The 16,241-nt window shown below is 45.3% G+C and overlaps 1 protein-coding gene across 2 annotated transcripts in view; it reads right to left on the bottom strand.

Annotated features, from left to right (window-relative positions):
- Positions 1-3,732: 3,732 nt before the first annotated feature.
- Positions 3,733-16,241, bottom strand: part of Abca4 (ATP binding cassette subfamily A member 4) — a 137,356-nt gene continuing 124,847 nt past the window's right edge. For both annotated transcript variants that reach the window (NM_001446892.1, XM_087624884.1), the window contains 7 exon segments: positions 3,733-4,065; positions 5,351-5,437; positions 7,384-7,633; positions 10,323-10,415; positions 10,494-10,597; positions 11,317-11,451; positions 14,748-14,889. In NM_001446892.1, the coding sequence (NP_001433821.1) occupies positions 3,940-4,065; positions 5,351-5,437; positions 7,384-7,633; positions 10,323-10,415; positions 10,494-10,597; positions 11,317-11,451; positions 14,748-14,889 (937 nt within the window). In that variant the 3' untranslated portion in view covers positions 3,733-3,939.

The following is a 16,241-nucleotide window of genomic DNA, read 5'->3' as shown; positions in this document are numbered from 1 at the left end:
TCCCTATTCCCCCCCCCAAGGATATTCTTGTTCCCCTTTTAAAGAAGGAGTGAAGCATCCCCATTTTGGTCACCCTTCTTGAGTTTCACGTGTTCTATGCATCTAGGGTAATTCGAGCATTTGGGCTAATAGCCACTTATCATGAGTGCACACCATGTGTGCAGCTCCTTTTTCTTAAGATGTATTTACTTGTATATATGAGTGTCTGTCTCATGCATACCAGAAGAGGGCATCAGATCTCATTACAGATGGTTGTGAGCCACCATGTGGTTGCTGGGAATTGAACTCAGAACCTCTGGAAGAGCAGTCAGTGCTCTTAACCTCTGAGCCTGAGAAATGCAGTTCTTATGTGAGCAACCGTGCAACAAATCATACCCATGTCTAGGAGGAGAATGACTGGGTGTCACACGGTAGCGGTCTCCCCACGACCTGTCCTTTTAAACACCCAGGTGCTTCTAGGTTGTGAGGTCAATGTCAGCCACTGAGGAGGGCTTCAGGAGTGTACAGTTGTGGAGATGCATAGCCCTGCACCCTGAGAAAGTCCTGTATTGAGATTGATGCCCCACTATTGCCCCCTTGAGGTTCTAGGTAGCTGCACTCATAATTTCCTTATGTACTGTGTCCGAACAATTATGCACCCAGTCCTGCCCGCTGTTTCCCCCACTGACATTTTCATGCTGTCTGCTTAGTATTTATTGAAAATCTATTATGTAGCGAAACATCAGAAAAGAACATTAAGTAACAGAGGGTATAAAGATGAGTAAAGATTCAAGATTCGTATCTTGAGATCTAGTAAAGGTGTGAGGGAAGCGGAATGATTCGTCACAGAAGAGTTTACAAGGCCTTCAAGATGGCTCCATGGGTGCTTACCACCAAGCCTGATGACCCAAATTTGCCCCCTGGGACCCCTGTGGTAGAAGAGAACGGACTCCATGCTTTTGGAAACCTCATTAGGTAGATGATTACTCCTGTCCCACCCTTGCATAGTCTTCTCTCTCTTGTCACAATCGCTAATCTACCTCTAGCGAGGCTCAACTAAAGGCTTTACCACACGTGTTCACTTTCCCTTGTTCCCTGTCAGCAGCAGATGCCGGGCCTCGGCCTCAGTGTTCCTCTCCCACAAGCCCTTGGGACTCTGGAACCATGGTTGGCCCGAGAAGTGCTGCTGGAAAGGGTTTATACGAAAAGACTATCTGTAGGCCCGACAGGGGAGACTACCTTGGAAAAGAAATCTGTTCCCCTTCTTTACTCAGTTTCGGTTAAAACTACTTAGCTTCGAGTTCTTGGTAAGCTCTGGTGTGAACTGCTGGAAGCCATGTATGCTGTAGTCTTCTGATGCCCCTGCAGCAACAGCGCTCATTAGCACCAGAGAGGGTGTCAGCGCTTCGCCCATGACGGAAGCTGTGTGAGGAGATTCTGAGATCTTGTGAGAAAACTTCAAGTAAACAAGACAAGAGTGTGTAATCTCTGTACCCGCATAACGTGGGTTGTTCTTGGAATATGCTTTCGTGCCCCTCACAGGTGCAGTGGATAGGAGTGAGTTCAGGTTACAGACAATTGGCTGTCATTACTCGTTTATGTGCCTCTATGCAAAAACATGTTTTTGCCATGTGTGGCTTGTCCTTGTGATTGTACACTTTATTCAGGTGACTCTTCCTGCTTTTTTTAAAAATCTTTTTTAATTTTTTATTTAAATTTTATTTATTATTTATTTATTTATTTACATCCCAAATGTTGCTTCCCCTCCCGGTCCCTCCTTCTCAGAGTCCCTCCCTCCCACCCCCCTTCATCATCTCCCACTGAGGCCAGACAGAACAGCCATGGAGGCTGAGCTGCTTGTCTGCCGCATACGTGCCTATGTGCCTGGGGCCTAGTTCCAGCCTGTGTATGTTTTTTGGTAAGTGACTCAGACTCTGAGAGCTCTCAGGGGTACAAGTTTGTTGATTCTGTTGGTCTTCCTGTGGGCTTCTCATCCCCTTCAGGGCCTTCAATCCTTCCCTTAACTCTTCCAGAAGTGTCCTGACTTCCGTCTAATGTTTGGCTGTGGGTGTGTCTGCATCTGTTTCAGATAAGTAGAGCTTCCCAAAGAAAGCTATGCTAGGCTCCTGTCTGCAACATAGTTTCATTAACTATGTCAGGGATTGGTGTTTGCCCATGGGATGGGTTTTGAGTTGGACCCGGTTGGCCTTTCCTTCAGTCTCTACTCTATCCCTGCATTTCTTTTAGACAGGACAAATTTTGAGTGGGTTGGTGTCCTTATCCCTCCCCTAGGGGTCCTGCCTGGCTACAGGAGGTGGCCTCTTCAGGTTCCATGTCTCCACTGTTAGGCATCTTGTCTAAGGTCACTTGCATTGACTCCTGGGAGCCTCCCCTATCCCAGGTCTCTGGGATTTCCTAGAGATTCTCCACTCCCCCCATCACCACCCTCAGCAGCTGCAGATTTCCATTTCTTAGGGCCCTCTGGGTCTCTCTCCTGTCTCTCCCCTCACCTGCCTCTACCTCCCCATTCCTCTCCCTCTCCCTCTCCCTCTCCCTCTCCCTCTCCCTCTCCCTCTCCCTCTCCCTCTCCCTCTCCCTCTCCTCCCCAGTTCCCTCCCTCAGCCTCCTCTGACTATTTTGTTTCCCCTTTTAAATGTGGTTCAAGCACACATGCCCAATCCTTCCCTCTTGTTTAACTTATTTGGGTCTGTGTGGTATATCATAATATTCTATACTTTATAGCTAATATCCACTTATCAATGAGTACATACCATGCACATACTTAGTCACCAGGGAAATACAGATCAAAACGACACCAATCAGTATGGCTAAGATCAAAACCTCAAGGAACAGCACATGCTGGTGAGGATGTGGAGAAGGGAAACACTCCTCAACTGTTTGAAGGTTTGCAAACTTGTACAATCACTCGAAATCTACCTGGCAGTTTCTTAGAAAATTGGAAATAGTTCCACCTGAAGACCCAGATATACCACTCTTGGGCACATACCCAAAAGATGTTCCACCATATCACAAGAACACATGCCCCACTATGTTCTTAGCAGCCTTATTTGTAATAGCCAGAAACTGGAAAGAACCCGGATGTCCCTCAACCGAAGAATGGATACAGAAAATGTTGTTCAGATGACCCTTCTTACCCTCAGAGTATAAATTGTCTGATGCTCTGAATAAAGTAGCCTGTTGCATAGGACTTTAGTCTGCCTCAGTCTTAGACCCTGCTCTTCTTGATTCGCGCTGCCACTGGAATGGTGAACAGAGGAAGCCTTGGCTTCTCTACAAGGACGTACTAGGTGTAATAATCCAACAAGACTCATCCCTGCTCATCCATGTCCCTTCACCTCCTGTCCTTACTGTACCTGATGAGTAGGCACTCAAACATGCTACACCAAAAAGATGTCAAACTTACATACAGAGAATATCTGTGGATAGTCTTTACATGTATTACCTGTAGCTAATGCTTACATGCATTACTAGGTGGGTGTTTTCCTTAGCCCAACCGTATGAAGACTTTGATGCATGACATCACAGTGAGCCCAACCGTATGAAGACTTTGATGCATGGCATCACAGTGAGCTCATTCCCTTCCACTCCAGTGTTGCAGGACTTTTGTGACTACTAGTATAGCTGTGTCAATGGCTCTCATGGAAGCTCAACCCTCTGAGAAAGCCAGAAACTGTACCAGAGGCTGAACACTAATGACCTCTTGCCAAGCGGGAGATTAATGAGCAGAATAGCTCATCAGGAAGCTGCTTTTTATTCTTCCTCCCAAATAACACCCACACATCCATACCCCTCCCACTCCACAAAAGTAGATCCACTCAGAATGAAAATAATCGCTAAGGCCAAAGCCACTAGTCAGGGGTCTGGATGAAAAGGTGACTGTGTTCCAGTTTTGCCATCGGGAGTTCGGGTGAGCCGGTGAATATTTTGGTTTCCTCCAGCTCACTGCGGACTCCTCGTGTGCTTATTATCTGCTACTGCAGTGGGGTTGTTTATGTTAGCCAGGTGTTCAGATGATCCAGCGGGTAAAGGCTCCTGTGTCTCTAGCCGTCCGGATTTCCCTTCCAGCTACAAGGGAAAAACAACACAGAAGGAAATCAGACCTGTACGAGATCCCTGGGCATTTCTCATCCTGGGTTTTGGAGCAATAAATTTTTAGGTCTAAAAGAGTAACCACTGGCAGTTTCTGGAGGGCGCTTAGCTGAAGCACCTGGGATCATATCAGAACACCAAGTAGGCTGCCTGATTTCTTAACTGTGAATCTAAGATCTATGGAATTATTACAGAGACTTACATGCCAGTGTGTGTTTACATCTTATAAGAAGGCTACACCCTTGGTACTCTTTCCAATGGATGTTTTGGAGACTATGTTCCCCACTCCCATGCTGGGCATCCAACCTAGGCCCTTGTATTAGACCAGGGCATATACCATTGAGCTAAATCTCGAGACCTGGGTGTTTTTTTTAACCTTGCAAGTAACCTTGCTGGCTTAAAAGCCAAGAAATTATAACTTGAGTTTAGCCCTGAGTCTAGACTTCTCTTTGTCCAGTTTGTTCAGAGCTGGCTCCTAGGAAGAAGGGTCATTTTATTTGACTGGGGATATATGAATGCCAGTTGACTCTCATATATATATATATATATATATATATATATATATATATATATATATATATATTTCATGATAATGAATCTAGATCAAACTTGTGCATTAAGCATTTTTCTAACAAGCTTTCTAGCTAGAGACATATAATCTCCAATCATAAATTGTAGGCTACCTTCCTGATCCAATATCAGCTTTGGGGCGGGGAAGGAGAGGGCTGGAGATGGGCCTTTTCAGTCTATGCAAAATGTGGCTTGTCCAATGATCTGGTTTAAACACACAAACCCACCCGACTCCACCTCCACCCCAAGACAGGCTTTCTCTGTATAGCCCTGGCTGTCTTGAAACTCACTCTATAGACCAGGCTGACCTCAAACTCACAGAAATCCCCCACCTCTGCCTCCTGGGTACTAGGATTAAAAGAGTGTGCCATTGGCACCACCAGGAAGAAGTCAACAATTAAAGGTAGGCCTGAAACAGACTCTGAGATCTGTTTTCAGAAGAGAAGGGATGTGAAAACCTCATTTCCCATAGTGTTCGACTGAGACCGGTTCCTAATAGAGAACAGCTGGGACCACCTGAGGCCAAGCATGGAGGATTGTGGGTATGATATGGGCAGGTGGAGACGTGGCTTGGGCGGGCTCTTTGCAGAGCCTCACGAGAGCCTAGGAACACCTCAGGTCCAATTAGTCAGCGAGGTCCCTGAGCTAAGGCCCTTCCTAAGCAGTGGTTGGGAGAGAGCAATAGAAATACCTTGGCTTGCCAGCTGGCTCCGGCAGCCCGAGGGTGCAGAGGGAGGTCATAGGTCTCAGTCTGCTGTTTGGCGAAGTTTACAAATACCTGCAGGCAAGAGGAAAGTAAGTAGAAGGTTCCAGAACGATGAGGCCCTACACCACCTATGTGCTTTGCTCTGGTTTTCCCACAGCTGATGGCCAGCCCGCCTGGTGGAGCTTGTTTCCTCCTGTGGCTTGTCACAGGCCTCCGCAGTTGTGACCTGGACCAGGTTTGCCTCTTACACTCCTGAGCCTAAGAGCTTGCTGGAGGGTTCAAAAAGACATTGGGCATGCAAAACTGGGATCACCAAGGCAGCTGGCAGCATCCAGGGTCTCTAAAAACAACTGAGCAGCAGCAACTGCTCTCTGCTGTGTTCACAGGCAGTGTGGCGAGAACTCCTGCAGAAGGAATCCATTGTGACTGCCACCTGCCTAAGCTTCTCTACTCACCTTTGCTTTTCCAAATGGTCTTTAAGGATGTTTATTAAAAACAAAACAACAACAACAACAAAATAAATTTAAAAAGGGCCAACCCCTCAACAACGGAGAACTCAAATGTTCACCAATGAATGGATAAGTAAAATGTAAGCAAATATTCCTCCATCTTAAAAAGGAAGGCAGTTCTGAGTATGATACAGTGTGAGCGTGAACCCTTGGGTCACTATGTCAGTCACAAAATGACAATTACTATTCACTTACATGAGGAGCCTAGAGTAGTCAGGTTCATAGACAATAGAAGGACCTGAACAGGGAAGACACCAATAGACATGCTAATGTGGATTGTGGGGGAGCTCTGGTGGCCCCAACCCTACCCAAAAAACTATGCACCTCTAAGGAATGCCAAGGGAGAGCATAGCAGTTGGACAAAAACATTTACATGTAAGTAACATTACAAGGACTGATGAGGTTGTATTTATATGTTTAGGAATATGTGTGTGTATTTCTATATAACTATAGATAGAAAGATGATAGATGACAGATAGATGATAGATAGATATGTAGATAGGTAGATAGATCATAGATAGATAGTGTTGATAGATGATAGATGGACAGATAGATGATAGATAGATATCAATAATTTTATAGAAAGAAAGTAGACAGAGCCAGACATGTTAGCACGTGTAATCCAAGCACTAGGGAAGCTGAAGCAGGCTTGCATATGGTCCTGGGTTACACATAACAAAACCTTCAAAAATAATGTGAAATGGTAATTTCCAGGTACTGTCTGGGGAAGAAGAATGGGGATGAGCTGTTGGGAAGACAGCATTTCAGTAACTCAAGATGAGAAGAGTAAAGACAAGCTATGGAGACATCTCAGTCATTAACATATATTTAAATATGTTAATATTTAAATGCTTGTCAGGCTAGTATGGAGACCAGAGATCAGATCTTCAGGACCCACATAAATGCCTGGTAAGTATGGCAAACTACAATTATAGCCTTGGAGGGTGCAGACAGGAGATCCTTGGAGCAAGATGGCTCAGGAGAGCATTCACATTGTTGGAAAGCTCTGAGTTTGAGAGACCCTGCCTCAAAGAATAGGAGGAAGAGCAATTGAAGAAGATTCCTGATGTCAGCCTGTGGCCTCTACGTGCATATTTACACACACACACATGCTCACATGTATCTGCATACATGCAAACATGCACACACAGACACACATGAACACACACCAACATTACATTCACACTAATAAATAAATACCTACATAAAAAGCAAATGTTTATCCAAACTCACTGAGCCATACAGTTAAATATCTATTTGTTCTTTTCAAATTGCACGTGAAAAAGTTGGCTTGGAAAGAAAAAGAAATCAGCTACTGCCATAAAACAGCAAGCATGAAGAATAAGAAGAAGATGAAATAAAAAAAAATAGTCAGTGAAGTTTGTGGATGACTGAAACCATGTCTGAAATACCAGACTAAGGGACAGAGACTAACAGTGTGTTAAAACCGAGGACATCCTGCCTGCCTTCCATGTTACCACTGGCACCTAGTACCCTGAGTAGACTTGCCTGGTCCAGTGTGGTCTGGGTAACTGAGTACTCCTCGATGAGCAGGCTGTCCTTGTGGGAAATGAGCAGCTGGAAGATCCTGGCCAGGGAGGACGAGGGGACCTGGAACTGGAGCATGCTGTGGTGTCTCTCCCTCTGCACGCTGCCAGGAAAGTTGCCCTGGAAGAACTGCTCCACAGGATTCAAATCAGGAAGCAAGTCGTCCTTTGGGGATTTGATTTTCATTGTGACAATGTAGCCGTCTCCAAACCTAGCAAGTGAGCAGCGTGTACAGTACTGTAAGAGCTAAGGCAATCCCTAGACAAAGAGTACACTCATCAGGCATAATGGGGATTAGAAGCCCAAAGAATTGGCCTTCTATGCATGTTTAAAACTAGGAGCGAGAACCAAAATGTTTGCCATCAGTTTCTGGAGGTCTACATGTCTGTGTGGTGAAACTGGATGAACGTGCTTGCTGAAGTCCAAGATGACTGTAGCCCCCTGTAGAGGTCCTAGGCCCAGCGATAAAGTGCTAGGGCACTGAGCTCTACGTGGGGGAGACTGAGTGGCTTTTACATGATTTGTCAGGAAAGAAGGCTTGGGAAGGCGCTACTTCCTGAGGAAAGTTCATGAAAGATACGGGCTTTGTTGTGGTCTGGATATGATACACTGCCTGAAGACTCGTGTATTAAAGTCCGTCCTGCAGCACTGATCAGAGGTAGGACCTTAAGGGGTCATACGATCATGAGGAACTCTCGAGTTATCAGTGGATGATTCCACTAGAGGTGGGACCCAGCTGAAGCAAGCAGATCATGGGGACATGTTTTTAAAAGATGTGTGTGTGTGCGCGCGTGCGCACATGCATGTGAGTGTGTGTGTTTCTCCCGCTCTCCTAGAATCTACTAAGGTAAGCAGGCTTCTCTATCACGCATTACCATCATGTTCATCATCATGATGTTCTGCCCCAGGCCCAAATCAATAGAACCAGGAGTCTTTCCTTCTTTTTCTCTTTTATTTATTTATTTGTTTGTTTGTTTATTTATTTATTTATTTATTATGTAAACAGTGGCCTGCCTGTATATATGCCTGCAGGCCAGAAGAGGGCACCAGATCTCATTATAGATGGTCACAAGTCACCATGTGGCTGCCAGGAACTGAACTCAAGACCTCTGTAAGAGCAGTCAGTGCTCTTAACCTCTATGCCCATCTCTCCAGCCCCGCCTTTCCTTCTCTCTCTCTCTCTCTCTCTCTCTCTCTCTCTCTCTCTCTCTTTCTCTTATAAGTACACTGTATCTGTCTTCAGACACACCAGAAGAGGGCATCAGATCCCATTACAGATGGTTCTAAGTCACCACATGGTTGCTGGGATTTGAACTCAGGACCTCTGGAAGATTAATCTGTGCTCTTAACCACTGAGCCATCTCTCCAGCCCAACCTCTCCTTAAAGTTAAGTTTTTCTCTGGCATTTTGTTACAGTGATATAAAGCAGACCAACAATGATCCTCCTTCCTTCTCCTCACTAGGTTTGCTGGCCACCCTATGTGGATTAAGAATGGACCATCAGAAAGGGTGTGAATCATTGGCTAGTGACTGTGAAAACCTATGTTAAAGTTTACTGAAGAACTTCCTCTGTGAACTAGGGCTGTCTCTACAGTAAGAAACTAGTAGCCTTCCAGTCTCAGGAAATCAGCCATCGCTCCACACAGGAGCACCCTCCCCCTTATCTGGGCTATCATGAGGATATTGAGGAATGAGAGGAAAAGTGGAGGGATGTACTCTAGCAGTTAGGCATGAGGAGTTGCTGACACGGGCCTGGTTTTCTCATAGGCTGATGCTTTCATAGCTATCTGTGTAGTCTCCACATGGTGGTTACTGAAGAAATAAATCAGGGTCAAAACCCTTTGCCAGGGCTGGAGAGATGGCTCAGTGGTTAAGAGCACTGACTGCTCTTCCAGAGGTCCTGAGTTCAATTTCCAACAACCACGTGGTGGCTCACAACCATCTGTAATGGGATCTGATGCCCTCTTCTGGTGTGTCTAAAGACAGTTACAGTGTACTCATCTATAATAAATAAATAAATAAATAAATAAATAAATAAATAAATACATACATACATACATACATACATACATAAATACATAAATACCTTTGCCAAACCCACCATATATATTAGATCTTTCCACCCCTGTGAAGAATGGCGGTTATCATGAAACATGGTTCATGAACTCCCCAAGATGTGGATCTCAGCACCAGCTAGCTTGACAGCTTATATCCTGGGTTCATCATAAGCATATTAAATATATTCTAATATGCCTGGGGAAGAGTGACAAGTATAAATCTACTCTTCCCCCAATATATTAGGATGTGAGAAGCGATGCTGTTATAATAATCTCATTTTAATGAATTCTTAGCTTTAGTTTACAAGTTATAAGTAATAAGGAATTACCTTTAACCATTTATAAGTTTATGGTTACAAGGTAATATTGCTCAAGATTACTGTATTATTAGTTTGTCACATGACATGTGGTCATTTTTTAAAAACTGAACCAGATATAATATTCTAGAAAGAAAAACTGGTTCTCAAGCTGTTTGATCTTTTGTTCATTCCTATGTTGGTTGTAGACCCCTCATGAAATGTGCCATGGGTCCTGGATCTGTAGAGAAATGCAGGCTGATACTGGGTCAATGACAGTGGCCCTCCCCCATGCCAGCCAGGCTCTGTAAATGTCCCAGTCAGAACTCTCCTATCCAGAGACTCCTGTGAACTTCCAACCACAAGCAATTAGCCCAGTACAGAACATCTCATCAGCTTTCTCCATCTGCCTCTAGAGAGTCTGGACCAGCTATCACCAGCCAATGTCTGTGGAATGAGAGGCACGTGTCCCAAATGTCTCATGATGAACTCAAGGCCTGGATAAACCTGTAGAGTGTAGTAAAAGGTAGCCCCTCCATCTGCTTACTTGTACTTGAGGTGTTGAATGGTGCCCATGCACTGAAAGGTGCCCTTCACCATGATGGCCAGCCTCGTGCACAGTGCTTCACACTCTTCCATGCTGAAAGCAGGAGAGAGGACGTGAGACAGAAGGTGGGGGGTGCTCCTTCCTCCCCCGACCTCCCCGGGGATCTCTTGCCTGTGGGAGGTGAGCACCACGGCTCTCCCTTGTCTGATGATGTTCACAATGGTATTCCACAGCATGCGGCGGGCCTGTGGATCCATCCCTGTTGTGGGCTCATCCTGTGGAGTAGGAGAGAAAGCAGGGACATGTGGACATGTGTCCATCACGACATCCTTCCTGGGCTAAACAGACAAGTGCACAACCACTTCCCAGCAAGCAAAGCAGAGCCATGTCTTGTAGGACGCAAAGGCAGAAGGGGAATCAGAGAGTTCAGAAACACGGTATACACCTATAGATCTGTGTCAGCTTTGAACTAGGGTTAGGACTATAGAAATAAAGAAATAGGATAGTGATGATATAACAATGACAATGATTAATAAAGGCAATAGCAGAGGGAGGGGGATGTTTGCCCGGAAACCGGGAAAGGGAATAACACTCGAAATGTATATAAGAAATACTCAAGTTAATAAAAAAAAAAAAAAAGGCAATAGCAGAATTATCCTTAGGAAGGGTCAGGGGAGTGAGATAGCCCAGGTAACTTTACAGTCCCCTCTATGTCCTGTGCCATTTAAAACCCAGACTGAATGGACTCAGGGACTCTACTGTGGTCCATTTCACGTGAGGGTCCCCGGAGCCTGTGACTGAAGCCACTGCTCCAGTCCACCGAAGGCAGAGTGTACTGCGACCAAACACTTGGCTAATTTGCCTTAAAGGGACGATGTGTGAGGGATCCAGACAAAAGCAAACTGTTGTCTTTCTAGAGCTGCAATCCCTGAATTAATTTTCCCAACTCGGGACACGCAGCGACATTTCCACTCTGCAGGACACGCTGCCTCACCAGCAGCAGCAGGGGCGGGCAGCCGGTGAGTGCTATGGCCGTGGAGAGTTTCCTCTTATTGCCTCCACTGTAGGTGCCCGCTAGGCGGTCAGCGTAGAGAGACAAGCCCAGGCTTTGGATGCCCCAGTTGGCAACCTAGGAAAAGAGAAGAAACGTCAGCTGGTGGCTGATGAACAAGGAAGGCCCCAGGAACGGGCACTGCTCAAGGCTATGTTCCCAGATGTCATCCTGCTGGACAGAGATCTGTGTGGCAGGGCCATCTGCTGGCTGCTATCCACCAGCACATACTTTAAGGTAGTTTTTCTACCCTTGACCTTTGGTTTCACTAAGGTGGCTTCCTGAGTTCTGCAGCCCTCTTGGAAAGAACCTGCAGCCTTCCAAAGACTTCGTTTCTCACCAAGGTCTCTTTGAGAATACAGTGCACCCCAAACCCATTGGCTCTATCCCCCCTAGCAGGGACAGGTTTGTAACCTTCTTGTGCATCTAATGAATGTTTGCAGAGCATCCAGCATGAGCCAGGCAGGCACTGTAGTAGGCACTGTGGTGGGGTGAACAGTGTGGTATGCTGCCATTGCTGTTATACTTCCCAGGTCAGAGGTGACAGATTTTTTTTATTTTTTTTTTTCTTTTCTATTTTTCGGAGCTGGGGACCAAACCCAGGGCCTTGCGCTTGCTAGGCAAGCGCTCTACCACTGAGCTAAATCCCCAACCCCGACAGATTTTTATTTTAAACAAAATAGATGATGGACTGGAACCATGTGTTGAGGGACCCCAACGGGGAACTGAGGATTTGTGAGTGCATGTGTGTGTGTGTGCATGCAAGTGTGCGTGTGTGGGTAAGCACAAACACGTGCCCGTATTCATACCCAGGAACATACTCAAAATGTTCTGAGACATGCTCACCCTGAAGGCAGCTCTGTGATTCACTTCCCTTCTTTAGCCCTATACTTAGATGTCACTTCCTGTGCACCTTCCTCGCTTCCTGTGAGCCTTTACCTGAACCAGCCACTCTATGGACAAACACAAACCTCTTCCCAACAATCGTCTTCTGCTTAATTTTCCTCTCAGAACTTGCCGCTCTCTAAGTCACTGAATATTTTACTTAATCTGTTGTTATCCTACCTCTAGGATGCAGTCTTCATTTTAAACTTGTGATTTGGAAATGGTTTCAAGTGCCATCCCCCAGCCCCAGTGTGTACATGTGTGTGGGAGTGTCATGCACCAGCCTAGTTCACATTTGCCTCAGCACACATGTGATGGACAGGAGACAACCTTGAAAGATGTTCCTCCCCTTCCTCTTTGTTTGAGACAGGGTCTCTTAACTTTTCACTGCTATATATGACAGGCTAGGTGGCCAGTGAGCTTGGAGCATTCTCCCGCTCCCCTCCCATCTGCCCGTTAGGAGCGCTGCGTTTACAGACATGCACCACCACACCTGACTTTATCTAGATCTGGGCATTCAAACTCAGGCCTCTGTTTGCATGAGTGTTTTACTCATGTAGTCATGTTTGTAGCCCTCGTTGTGTTTCTTTAGCACCCTGTGATCAGGGACATTTCCACAGACTTTGATATTCAAAGCACACAATCCCTCTTTCTCACCTTCCTTTAAAAGGAATGTTATTTCTTTAGATTTTGTCTGATTCTTTTTAGTAAGACTCGGGCTGTACGCTGTCAGTCAGAATTCTTGTGAAGTTGTGGCCTTCCAGGGTATCATATCTGGGAGCATTCTACATGACATTCATTTTGTTCCTCTAATTGACATGTCATCTAAGTCTTTACTGAAAAATTACATACCTACTTGGAAACCAATAAGCAACTTATACAGGTGCTATTTTAGACTACATAAACTATTTAATTTCTCATCTGCAAACTTCCCTGACTGTCTGTTGATGACTGCAGTCTTCAATATGGTGTCTAACTTAGGGTTTCTATTATTGCAATATGGAGTCTAAATAGCTCAGACAGTGAAGCGCTTTGTCCCACTCTACCTTGCCCACGACTAAGGATAAATACCCTACTATCTGCAGGATTATTTAAAACAGAGTAATTTATTTCCACTTATATTGACTGTCAGGCTTTCTCTCTCTCTTTCTACTTTTTAATCTCCAGTCTTATTCTTACTGATGCAGTCTTAGTTCTGAATCTGTAGAACATACACGCACCTGTATGAGTCAAAGCTAAACAAAAGGATAACCTCAGAGAACCATTACTCCCTCCCATCTGCCCTTCACCCCAATTTCCTCTTAATATCATAATCATTGTTGTCTGGTGTGCTGGTTTACCCCTCGGAGGTTCTATCGGTAAAGCTAAGCACCTGCACGTCCACCTCTTGTTTTCCTATTTCTTACATAAAAGCAGCGTCCCACATGTTCACCTTCACACCTTGCGTGTTCTCACACAGTAATACTAGAAATAACTCTGACAATAAGTCCATAACAGGCTGCAGAGGCCATCCTTCTTCTCTTCCTGGAGCAGCATCAGAATGTCACATGTATCATCCAGTTGACTACGTCTAAACATTTAGGTGATGTCAGGCACTTTGCAATCCCAAGTGGAATGAGTAACCTTGTGCATAAGCATTTTGTACTGTGATGCGGATCGTCAGGCTAAATCTCCAGAATGCTGATTTGTTGGTTCTTGTACACAGTGAATGCAGATACTGATTTCTGTGCCCTGAGATCTGGCATGGATGAGGGCATTATTATGAATATTGAAGAATCTCCTGCATCAAGGTGGCCTAAACGATGTTCCTCAATTATCTCTGATTGGTTAGTAAAGGCTGAACAGCCAATGACTGGGCAGAGGAGATAGGAAGGCTGGACTTCTGATCCCAGCTAGGGGACCAAGGAGAAGAGTCAGGGAGAAGGAGTCCACCATGAAGTAGACGAGTGTCCAGAAGAAGAGCCATGAGGCAGGTGAAGGAAGAATACGGTCACCAATGGTCACCAAGTGAGTTCTCCATGAGCACAGACAACTACAGCAGAGCAAGCTAAGGAGAGACTGAATGCAACTAACTTGGGCATGAGGCTGGGAAATAGCCAGGTACCATAGAGGGTTATAAATATCTGCTCAGCTACTGTGCTTAGAGCCTCTTGAGTAAATGTGTAAGTTTCTATCTTAATTATTTGGGAACTAGCTGGGTTAGAAAAGAAAACTGCTACTTTTAAATTTCATCCTTACTGACAGATGGGTTATAGGACAAATGTATGTATCACCAGATAGACTCCAGGGCAAGAGTTTACTGTGCATGTGTTCATTTTGATGGCTGCCATGTCTGGCTTCTAGGGGAGGACTTGGCACATAGTAGACGTGGCCATTTACTGGAATGGGTGGATAGTGTGCCCAGTTTTCTGTTTCTAAATGATTGCATTCCATAAAGTAGGCAGATAGTTTGCCAACCCCCCACGTGGCCACAACAAACTGTTTTTCACCTTCTCAATTTCCTTCGATGGCACACCCCGCAGCCTGGCATAGAGGTAGAGATGTTCCCGGCCTGTGAGTAGGTCATCAATTGCATCGAATTGAGGACAGTAGCCCATGTTTTGATGAACATCAGAAATATTAGTTAAAATGCTGCAAGAAGAAAGAGGAATTAGTGAGTTTCCTTCATAGAGGGGGTGACCAGGGAGCAGGGGCCAGAGAGTCTTTGGCCCCGGGGCAAGACCTTCTCCATTTTAGAAACACACAGAATTTGGAAATCAAAGTGGGGATCCTTCAGTTAGAAACATGAATTTCCGGAGTGCTGAGCTTTAATTAGTTGGATTTTTTGAGGTTCCACAGCTGAGATGAATTGAATACCTGACACTTGAGTGAGTAGGTTGGATCTCCTGGCTTGAGGGCTTAGAAGCAAAGGTTTAAGAGTTGATCCTATCAAGGCTCGGTGTCCCAGTGTAGGGGATTGTCAGGGCGGGAAGGAGGGAGGAAGTGGGTGGGTGGGTGATGGAGTAGGCTTACAGAAGCAGGGGGTAGGGGTGGGATAGCGGGTTTCTGGAGGGGAAACCAGGAAATGGGATAACATTTAAAATGTGAATAAAAAAGGCATTTAAATTAAAAAATATTTTTAAAAATGATCAATGAATCGTCAGTAAATCTTAATCCCTTCCAGACATTTTTGGGTAGCTTGGAATAGGTGATATTTCCCAGTTTAAGGAAACATTTTTCCCTGTATTTAATCACAGACAAAGGGAGATAATCAAGATAGCTACCCAGGGAAAGGAGACTGGCAAACAACAGAATATGTTTCTATCTTCCCAGATAAGGGATCTGCTTAATCCCTTATCAAGGACAAAAACCTGTGCATAGAGCATGTTGTCCAATCACCTTTGTCTAACCACTTACAGATTGGAGCTTATTAATAAAGGGTAGCTATAACAGGATGGGATACAGAGTCCAGGGCATTTCCCCATTGTCACAAAGGTCACTCAAAGTACAGGTAGGACAGTTGAAACCACTCAGGGGAAACAAGAAGGAACCTTTCCAAATTCACAGAAATTTTCCCACCTGCAAGCCCCAGTCTTTAAATCTTTGTTTCTCTCTAAATTGCAGCTCAGTTTTACCACAGGGTACAGCAGGCTGCGTCTCATCTGTACTAAAACTGGTGTTGCCCAGTAACTTCTTATTATATCTGCCACTGAGCCCTCTCTCCATAGTTCCTGTTGTCACCACTGTATTTCCTTGGTGGCCAATAGCTGGGTGGCAGGTGAAGTGTACTCGGCCACCACCAGGCTCTGTCTTTGTCAGTGTGTTTGCTTAGCATCCACCAGACATGACCATGGAGGGCTGGGATCCCAGATTCATCTTACCAGAGTCCCAGAGGAATGCTCAAGACTCCCCCTGCTTGTTGGGCTGTGTTGAGCAGGGCTCTTGGGTAAAGGAAGGGGGTCTTAGTCAAGCAGATGTTGGGGAGCTGTCAACAATGTCTGTCT

Source organism: Rattus norvegicus, chromosome 2 (genome assembly GCF_021556685.1).
Source record: "Rattus norvegicus strain SHRSP/BbbUtx chromosome 2, alternate assembly SHRSP_T2T, whole genome shotgun sequence".
In the NCBI taxonomy this organism is placed as follows: Eukaryota; Metazoa; Chordata; class Mammalia; order Rodentia; family Muridae; genus Rattus; species Rattus norvegicus.
The sequence above is the reverse complement of the archived record's forward strand: the minus strand, read 5'-3'. Positions and strand labels throughout refer to the sequence as shown.